At 39.2% G+C, this 10,281-nt stretch overlaps 1 protein-coding gene across 2 annotated transcripts in view; it reads left to right on the top strand.

Annotated features, from left to right (window-relative positions):
• Positions 1-10,281, top strand: part of CSE1L (chromosome segregation 1 like) — a 68,563-nt gene that overhangs the window by 53,751 nt on the left and 4,531 nt on the right. For both annotated transcript variants that reach the window (XM_017541381.2, XM_017541382.2), the window contains 8 exons: positions 1,176-1,312; positions 2,562-2,665; positions 4,891-4,988; positions 6,132-6,282; positions 6,421-6,629; positions 7,638-7,735; positions 7,837-7,922; positions 8,943-9,024. In XM_017541381.2, the coding sequence (XP_017396870.1) occupies positions 1,176-1,312; positions 2,562-2,665; positions 4,891-4,988; positions 6,132-6,282; positions 6,421-6,629; positions 7,638-7,735; positions 7,837-7,922; positions 8,943-9,024 (965 nt within the window). The remainder of the gene's footprint in view (positions 1-1,175; positions 1,313-2,561; positions 2,666-4,890; positions 4,989-6,131; positions 6,283-6,420; positions 6,630-7,637; positions 7,736-7,836; positions 7,923-8,942; positions 9,025-10,281) is intronic.

The following is a 10,281-nucleotide window of genomic DNA, read 5'->3' on the forward strand; positions in this document are numbered from 1 at the left end:
TTTTTTTTTTTTTTTGAGACAGAGTCTTGCTCTGTTGCCCAGGTTCAAGCCACTCTCCTGTCTCAGCCTTCCAAGTAGCTGCTACTACATGTGTCCACCACTGTGCACAGCTAATTTTTGTATTTTTGGTAGAGATGGGGTTTCACCATGTTGACCAGGCTGGTGTCAAGCTCGTGACCTCAGGTGATCCACTGGCCTCAGCCTCCCAAAGTGCTAGGATTATAGGCATGATCCACCACACCTGGCCTAGGTTTTAAATTTTCGTATAAATGACATCATACCCTGTTTCATTTTTCTGTTTTATTTTGAGATGGGATCTTGCTCTGTTGCCCAGGCTGGAGTACAGTGGTATGATCATAGCTTACTGCAGCCAGGAGGTTCTGGATTCAAGTGATCTTCCTGCCTTAGCTTCCCTAGTTCATGGGATTAGAGGCATGTTCCACCACACCCAGCTACATTATGACTGTTTGTGCTTACCATCATTTTTGAGTTATTAATTTAGTGCCTCAAGCAATCCACCTACCTCATCCTCTCAAGTAGCTGGGACTACGGGAATGTACTACCATGCCCAGCTAATTGTTTATTTAATTTTTAAAATAGAGATGGGGTCTCACTATGTTGCCCAGCCTGGTCTTGAGCTCCTGGGCTTAAGCGATTGTCCTACCTCAGCTTCCCAGAGTGTTGGGATTACAGGCAGGAATGAACCAACACGCCCAGCTGGCTTTTCTAGTTTATACTAATGTATATTTCAAATTTAGAGGTTTTTAATGAAGATTGTTCTTATGTTTGTTGCTTTTTGTGGGTGGGGAGAGAACAGAAAATGAGACACAAAAATGTTAAATGACTTTTTAAAGAATTATCCGCTAGTGATGATTCTTAAGTTTGGTAAAATCTTAGTCTGCTTCTCCATGATATTATTATTTTATGGTATGTTGATTTATCTGCAAAATGTTATTCTCCTCATAGTTTTGTCTCTGAGAAGGAGAATTGAAAAAAGTGGAAATTGAACCATTATGTGCAAATAAAAGTTTTGATTTCTGGGCAGCATCGTCTCCTGTACAGCAGAGCTTAAAAATAGCAAACTGTTTAAATCAACAAGCCCTTCTCTTCCAGTTGTCTTTTACTCAAATATGAAATCATTGTATTTAGACTATGTATGTTATTGTGTCTTTTAGGTGCCAAAAGAGCATCTTTTAGTCTCAATTCCTCTCTTGATTAATCATCTTCAAGCTGAAAGTATTGTCGTTCATACTTACGCAGCTCATGCTCTTGAACGGCTCTTTACTATGCGAGGACCCAACAATACTACTCTGTGAGTATTCTATTCTAAAGTTTTTAGCCTGGGGTGGGAGCTGTACTGTTCTGGTCAAAGAGATCTCTGAATGTTTTTATAACTTCACTAGTAGGAAAACACATGCTGCTTTTTATTCATTTATACTGTCTTGTTCTAAGAGGATTGGAGGCTGGTTACCAAAATAGCTGCATTATGACAATACAATTAAATAAACTGGAGCCAAGGAAAATAACTGGGGTAAAGTTAATAAACAGAAATTTGTGTCAAAGGGTCCTGTATAGTAGTTAAAGAAACTCCACATTTTATTTGGAGTCTTAGCAGCCAAGGCAAAGAGGGAAACTTGGGGAGTTAAAATTTTCAGTGTCCATGAGATTAAAATTAAGCAGTGAATACTGTGCAGTAGTGGTAGTAACATCATGTAACAGTTACTTTCATGTGGCTGTTCGTGCAGTGTCAATTATTTCTGAGATATGACCTAGCTGAATGAAAGTAATTTACTAAGGACCAAGAAAATTGCTCTTCTGGCCTGAATCAAGGATGAAATGTAGAGGACTGGATGGTCTGCATGTCTTTCAGGCCACTATTCAACAGTGTTATTTCTTGAAACTGAGCTTTGGGTAAGAGATGGAAGACAGTTCTAGGTTTTTTTCTTCATCAAGAACTTGAAGTACAGATACTCTCAGTGGCCAATTAAGGGTAGAAAGGACATGGTTTGAGGTGAGTCAAGGCCAGTACCTATCTTCAGGCCCAGAATTTATGCAGAAAACAGTTCTGAATCTTGCTCTGCCTCCAAGAAAAATAAATGACTAAGATTCTGAGTTCTGTTCTCAATGGTAATAGATATGAACTGGGGACAACTGTCGCAACTTTAGATGTTGTTGAGTTTAGGTGGCTTTTTGATTCAGCTGTGTTTGGTTCTCAATGTGCCTTCTTAGGAGCTTAACATGTGTACATGTAAAAAAAAATTATTTTCCTAAACTGTCTATGAGGCTGGGTGTGGTGGCTTATGCCTGTAATCCAAGCACTTTGAAGGCCAAGGCGGGCGGATCACTTGAGGTGGGGAGTTCAAGACCAGCTTGACCAACATGATGAAACCACGTACTTTAAAAAATAATAATAATAATAATAAATAACTCTCTATTAATTGTCAGTGGTGGGAGATGGCTCAGTTTTATGCTGAGAAAGGTGACATAGTGGTTGCCACGGGTAATCCATAGTGACAAGCTCAAGAGTTGGTAGTGACTGAAAGCTGTTTTTTCATCTATAGCTTTACAGCTGCAGAAATCGCACCGTTTGTTGAGATTCTGCTAACAAACCTTTTCAAAGCTCTCACACTTCCTGGCTCTTCAGAAAATGAATATATTATGAAAGGTAAGCTGTTTTCCCTGGTGTGCAGACTACAGGTATCTAATCTCAGATTGTAAGGGTGAGCACTCTGGGTTAGATTATACAGTTTATAAACCTGATAATGTTTACCAAGTAGTAAGTAAGTTTAGATATTTCAAAATGAAAATCTTGTTTCTATTGGCAGTAATCTTATTTATTTATTGACAGAGCCTCACTCTGTTGCCCAGGCTAGAGTGCAGTAGCTTGATCTCAGCTCACTGCAACCTCTCTTTCCCAGGTTCAAGCGATTCTCCTGCTTCAGCCTCTGGAGTAACTGGGATTACAGGCCACTGCACCTGGCCAACAGTAAACTTAATTTGATATGGGACATCTCATAACAGAAAATGTAGCAAAGCCCTTTTTTCCTTCCCTAAATTGAATTTCTTTAAGGCAAAGAAGAGATCATGCAACATTTATTAACTGCATACTCACCTAGGTAGGGGTGAAACGTGGGTCCCTGTGGTAGACTCTACACAAACCGTGACTTCTTACATACTGCCAAGGACACAGGTAGCTGTATCCATCCATTAGGCACTATATTAGTTGGGTGTCCTGGTGCCAGTTCTGACTTTAGAGACAGTCTCAGTGTTTTTCACTGTTGCATCCCAAAAGCCTAGCACATTGGGTCGTAGGAAACACTTTTCAGAAAAACTGATCTTTCCAGTCTCGATCAGAAATCCTAGAGTGGATGTGTGTGTATATTTCCAACACTGTCCTTCCCCCAACAGTGTCATGTAATTACTGTTGTTTAATGTCCATTTCCATGAGAGCAGCTAACGGGTCTGTGGTTTTTAGGGTATGTAAGAATACGCAGTATGTAATACCTTCTCTGTACAGTTGTATGAGTGAATGAAATAATTCTGCGCCAGCCTAGTGGAGCAGCACCAATTTATTCTGTAACCCTTTTAACCCAGGTCAGGGAAAGATTTTCGCCAGGAAGTGATGTCTAAGCTGAGATGTGAGGGATAGGTAGCCGTTTGTTGAAGGCTGAAAGAGTCTTTGGCTCCAGTAGAGGAGGAAACATTATGTGCAAAGTTCAGGAGGCAAGAGCAGCTTGCTTTCTGTCCCTTATGCCTGGCATGTATTTCGGGCTCTGCTTTGTAAACATTTATTTTGGAAATGTTATTTGCAGAAAAAGAGCTATCATGCATTTTTAGCCGACAAATGTATTTTTCTCCCATGCCAACTATTTTTAACCCATTTATGGTCTTTTGTGCAATATTTTTGCAATTTGGACTCTCTGTGGCTTTACATGTATTTTTAGTTTTCTTAGGCTTCTAATCTCTCTTGTGAGGGAGGTGGATTGGCAGCTTACTCTTTCAGTTTCCTATAGTCTGAGATGATGTTTCTTTTAGGCTAGGGCTAAACATTTTCTGCTACTGACTTCTCTCTCTTTTTTTTTTTTTTTTTGGGGGGGGGGACGGAGTTTCGCTCTTGTTACCCAGGCTGGAGTGCAATGGCGCGATCTTGGCTCACCGCAACCTCCGCCTCCTGGGTTCAGGCAATTCTCCTGCCTCAGCCTCCTGAGTAGCTGGGATTACAGGCACGCACCACCATGCCCAGCTAATGTTTTTGTATTTTTAGTAGAGACAGGGTTTCACCGTGTTGACCCAGGATGGTCTTGATCTCCACCCACCTCCTGAAACCTCCACCTCCTGAGTTCAAGCAATTCTCATGCCTCAGCCTCCCGAGTAGTTGAGACTACAGACGTGCACCACATACCCAGCTAATTTTGGTATTTTTAATAGAGACGGGGTTTCACCATGTTGGCCAGGTTGGTCTCAAACTCAAGAGTTCCACCCGCCTCAGCCTCCCAAAGTGCTTGGGATTACAGGTGTGAGCCACCAAGCTTGGCCTCTGCTACTGATTTCTAAGAGAAAGAACTCAGACAGTTCTCTGTCAGACTCACCTGTTTCCATTCATGTCAGCTCATTGTTTTTTCCTCTTTCTCTGCCTGTTTAGTTACTTTTTTTTTTTTTTAAGTCTTGAGCTTTCTAGAAATACCCACGATTTCCAGCTAAATTTTGTTGCCAACCCCTGTCCTAATTTTAAAAGGAAGGGAAATTTAGATTATTTTTAAATGTAGAGAGCTATCTCGGGGTTGTCTAAGCATCTTAAAATTTTAGTTGATGAATTGGTGCACTCCCCCCCCCCACTCTCTTACTCTGAAGTTTAACTGTATTTGTTTTTACTGTTTTTATATTTTACAGCTATCATGAGAAGTTTTTCCCTCCTACAAGAAGCCATAATCCCCTACATCCCTACTCTCATCACTCAGCTTACACAGAAGCTATTAGCTGTTAGTAAGGTAATAGAGCCAATTTTTGAAAGTGGGGTTCCTTTTTAATTTGCTCCAATCTGTTTGGGCCTCAGAACTCTGGCACTAGGTGAAGCCCTGGAGGTCTATGATCTCTTACTGACCAGCCACTAATGTACTTTTCTGAAAGTGTGGGCATGCTGTTAGATTGGAGAAGATGTAATTGCAGTCACCTTTAAGTGTATACTAGAAGTTTTAATACATTTTCATTCTCATTACAAAAGTAACATGTTTATTGTAGAAAAAGAAAGTGCAGATGATCCAAAATTATCTTAAATGGGGGAAGTAGGCTTTGCACTAAATGGATATAAAAGAGGCTATTTGGACTTCTATTAAATGATGATTAAAGTCCTTTATGTTGTCTTTTCTTCCTTACTCTTATTTCTCAAAAGGAAAGTTCACTCTTTGATCAAAATTTTACAGACACTTTGATTGATGTTGATTAATACTAAATCTTAGAAAATAAAAAAATAAGCTTAAGGCTGACAGAACTCCTTTTTAGAGGCTATTCTTACTAGAATTAGATTAATTCATTGGAAATATTGGAGGGATTTTGAGTGAACTTACTACAACCAAGTTACCGCTAAGGGTCTTTGGACTACTTCGGGCCTTTAGGGATGGAGAGGAGAGGAAAGCCCCACCCTCCATACATATACAGTCTTATGTTCTGATTGAGTCAGCTTTATATGCTAATAGCCTTCCAAGAAAGATATTGTTTAAAGAAAGATAGGGTTTTGTTGCTTAAAAAGAACATCTAAAACCACTGATTTGGGGGATCATCACTCAGTAGACACAGACATTGAGTCCCACAGAAGTTAAGGCTAGTGGCATTACTAGGACTTACATGTTTCTTCTGTGCAAGGGCACATATGTTTAAGATAAGTTGCTTACAGCTCTGGGAGCTGAGGTTTGTATAAGCAACTCTGTAACTCCGAAGTATTTTTTTCATAGTGGACTTTAGGCCATTAGAAAAATTTACATGAACAAGCACTAGATTAGTGTAATTGGTGTTTTTTCTTAATGTTGATTTTTTTAATAAAATACATGGCTTCTATTTTAAATGGGTTTTATAAAGGTTAGGCGTGGATTATTAGCGGATTATTAGCATAATTTGCTTTTCTTTTTAAATTCCAGAACCCAAGCAAACCTCACTTTAATCACTACATGTTTGAAGCAATATGTCTATCCATAAGAATAACTTGCAAGGCTAATCCTGCTGCTGTTGTAAATTTTGAGGAGGCTTTGTTTTTGGTGTTTACTGAAATCTTACAAAATGATGTGCAAGGTAAGTTAACAGAAATTATTTTTTTTGTAATGGAATAAAATTAACATGCTTATAAAATGCAGCCTGCCTAAGCAATGTGGGTCTGTTGTGTCAGCCATTCCTTCTGAAGCTCACAGCTCTTTTTACTTTTATTAACAGAATTTATTCCATATGTCTTTCAAGTGATGTCTTTGCTTTTGGAAACACACAAAAATGACATCCCGTCTTCCTATATGGCCTTATTTCCTCATCTCCTTCAGCCAGTGCTTTGGGAAAGAACAGGAAATATTCCTGCTCTAGTGAGGCTTCTCCAAGCATTCTTGGAACGCGGTTCAAATACAATAGCAAGTGCTGCAGCTGACAAAATCGTGAGTCAGATTTTGATATAACCATAATTTTCTCCAAGGTAGCTTGGAGAAACTTGCGATGACAAGTGCTTGAAATTTTTTTATTTAAAATAAATTTAAGGCTAGAGGCAGTGGCTTAAGCCCACCACTTTGGGAGGCTGTGGCGTGAGGATCCCTTGAGCCAAGGAGTTCAAGACCAGCCTGGGCAACATGGCAAGACCTATCTCTACCAAAAAAAAAAAAAAAAATGTTTTTTAATTAGCTAGGCTTGGTGGAGCACTCCTGTGGTCCCATCTACTTGGGTGGCTAAGGTGGGAGGGACACTTGAGCCCAGGAGTTTGAGGCTGCAGTGAGCCATGATCTCACCATTGCACTCCAGCCTCGGTAGCAGAGCTAGACCCTGTCTCTTAAATAATAAAAAGGGAAAAAACAATAAAGAAAAGGGAACTAATTAGTAGAAAATGTTATGGTATATATTATTAGCATTAGATATCCTTTAGTTATTTATATCCATGATGGAAAATTTTAAAAATAGCCAAACAGGTTGATTTTAAGAACTTAACTTTGGCTGACCGCGGTGCCTGGAGCCTGTAATCCTAGCACTTTGGGCGGCTGAGGTAGGTGAATCACCTGAGGTCAGGAGTTCAAGACCAGCACAGCCAACGTGGTGAAACTGCTACTAAAAATAAAAATCAGCTGGGCGTGTTACAGCTATGCCTGTAATCCCAGTTACTCAAGAGACTGAGGTAGGAGAATCACTTGAACCTGGGAGATGGAGGCTGTAGTGACCCAAGATCACACCACTGCACTTCAGCCTGGGCTTCCGTCTCTTAAAAAAAAAAAAAAAAAGAACTTCAATGTCTGTATGGTAGAAATGTTCCCCCATATGTTTCAGAAGTAAGAATTAAAGAGAAAAGGACAGTTAGATTGTTACAGTATGAACTCTTGTTTTAAGACATGTCGTGTATAACTTGTGGAATAATTATTCCCATTTGTTAACCGTTTGCTGTTGGATCTTATTTCCTACAGCCTGGGTTACTAGGTGTCTTTCAGAAATTGATTGCATCCAAAGCAAATGACCACCAAGGTTTTTATCTTCTAAACAGTATAATAGAGCACATGCCTCCGTGAGTATGACTAGAACTCTGTACATTTATTCAGAAGTTTTGTTAGGTGCTCAGAAAAGTACTGAATTTATATTGTTGATTTTTTTTTTTAAATTCTTTAGTGAATCAGTTGACCAATATAGGAAACAAATCTTCATTCTACTATTCCAAAGACTTCAGAATTCCAAAACAACAAAGTTTATCAAGAGTAAGTAAAAATCATCTGGATACTGCAGAAGTAATGAAAGAAAGTAGCTAAAACCCCTAGCGACTTTATGGTTGCAGATAAACTTTTTATCAGTTTTAAACTTTATACAGAAAATACTTGGCCACATGTGGAGGTTCACGCCTATAATTCCAGCATTTTGGGAGGCAGAGGCAGGCAGATCACTTGAGCTCAGGAGTTCAAGACCAGCCTGGGCAACATGGTGAAACCCTGTTCCTATGAAATACAAAAAAATTAACCAGGCATGGTTGCATGTGCCTGTAGTCCCAACTATTTAGGAGGCTGAGGTGGGAGGATCACCTGAGTTCTAAAGGTTGAGGCTGCAGTGAGCCGAGATCACGCCCACTGCACCCTATCCTGCATGACAGAATGAGAGCCTGTCTCAAAAAAAAAAAAGAAATATTTTAAGGGCCTGGTGCGGTGGCTCACATCTGTAATCCCTGCACTTTGGGAAGTGAAAGTGGGAGTATTCCTTGAGCCCAGGAGTTAAAGACCAGCCTAGGCAACATGGTAAGACCCGGTCTCTACAGAATAACCAGGCATGGTGGCGTGTGCCTGTACTCCCAGCTACTCACGAGACTGAGGTGGGAGGATCACTTCACCCTGGAAAGTTAAGGCTGCAGTGAATTGTGATTACGCCACTGCACCCAGCCTAGGTGACAGAATGAAACCCTGTCTCACAAGAAAAAAGGAAGAAAATATTTTAAGGTGTTTGTGCTCTCCAAACATTAGGTTGATGTCAGTCATATTGTGTTCTGGAGGTTGGTTTATAGTTGGATATCAAAACATTTTTTCAGTAGAGGTAATATTACAAGGAAATATAAATCAGAGAGCGATGGCACGTACAGGTCTATAATAGAAAGACAATTTTTATATTTAATAAAAGGCAAGTGTTGATCCCAAAGCCTTTAGATGTATGTATAGATTTATTTTGCAGACTTCTAAATTCCAGTTTAGTGCAGTGAATTCTCTATATTGATATTCTGCATCTTCTTTCAACAGGTTTTTTAGTCTTTATTAATTTGTATTGCATAAAATATGGGGCACTAGCACTACAAGAAATATTTGATGGTATACAACCAAAGTAAGTTTGTTTTTATTTTAAAGGGAGAAAATGTTTTGACTTTTTTTTAGTATAAATCTAAAACTTTGACTTTTTTTTTAGTATAAAACGTTTTGTCCTTTTTAGTACAAATAGTATAGAGATCTTTACAGTATCTCTGTTTTATAGATGATGTTATGGTTCTTGGTATGGGGATAGTGTCTGTGGTTTCAAAATATTCTTAGATATTGGGTGTAAAGAAAAAGTAATTCTTGCCCAGCATGGTGGCTCATGCCTGTAATTCCAGCACTCTGGGAGGCTGAGGAGGGAGGATTTAGCTCAGGAGTTTGAGACCAACTTGAGCAATATAGTGAGATTCTATCTCAAAAAAAAAGAAAAAAAAAACCTGTTATCTTTTTTAATCTTCTAGATTAGAGGATCCTCTACTGTACACTCTGGAATTCTCACACCCAGTGTTCTGTATTATGTTAAATGGCCAATGTTGTCTCTAGGAGCCTGCTTTTGTTAAAACTAACAGCAGAATCCCCCTCCTTTTTTTAAAAATTATACTAATCTTCTCCATATTGTTTAATTTTAGTATATGTGCTGCCAGTGCAAGCACAACAGAATTTTTCAAATGAGAAATACTTAGGACCAATAAAACTCTGCTTTTGACTTACCTGGTATATACGCAAAGAATGTATTCAGGTGGCATTTCCCATTAGTAGGTAATAAAATAATTTAAACGAAATGATAAAGAACAACTCTTAGGGAAAATTTCTTTGGGGTCAGTTAGATCCCTGTACTTCAATTATGCCTGAAAAATTCTACATTGACTAAAAAATGAATTACTTTGGAAAGCAGACCAGAAAACAGGACTTCCGGCAATACGGGATTGTGAGGAAATCTCATGCACTGCTAGTGAGAGCCTGAATTGAATTAGCTTGATCTTTGTAGAGAGCAAAAGATAAGCACTTTTTATCCAGAGCATTAGACTAGCCATACTCTTGGAGCCATGTTCCCACTTCAAAGAATTTATTCTATTAACGCGTAAACTGATGATTTTGAATCATTTAGAATTATGGGAAACTTCTAGCGTGTTTGCAACAACATAGAATGATTAGCCAAGTTATTTTGTTTTTTTTGTTTTTTTGTTTTTTGTTTTTTTGAGACGGAGTTTCGCTCTCGTTGCCCAGGCTGGAGTGCAATGGCGCGATCTCGGCTCACCGCAACCTCCGCCTCCTGGGTTCAGGCAATTCTCCTGCCTCAGCCTCCTGAGTAGCTGGGATTACAGGCATG

The sequence above is a fragment of the Cebus imitator genome, unplaced genomic scaffold (genome assembly GCF_001604975.1).
Source record: "Cebus imitator isolate Cc_AM_T3 unplaced genomic scaffold, Cebus_imitator-1.0 Scaffold132, whole genome shotgun sequence".
In the NCBI taxonomy this organism is placed as follows: domain Eukaryota; kingdom Metazoa; phylum Chordata; class Mammalia; order Primates; family Cebidae; genus Cebus; species Cebus imitator.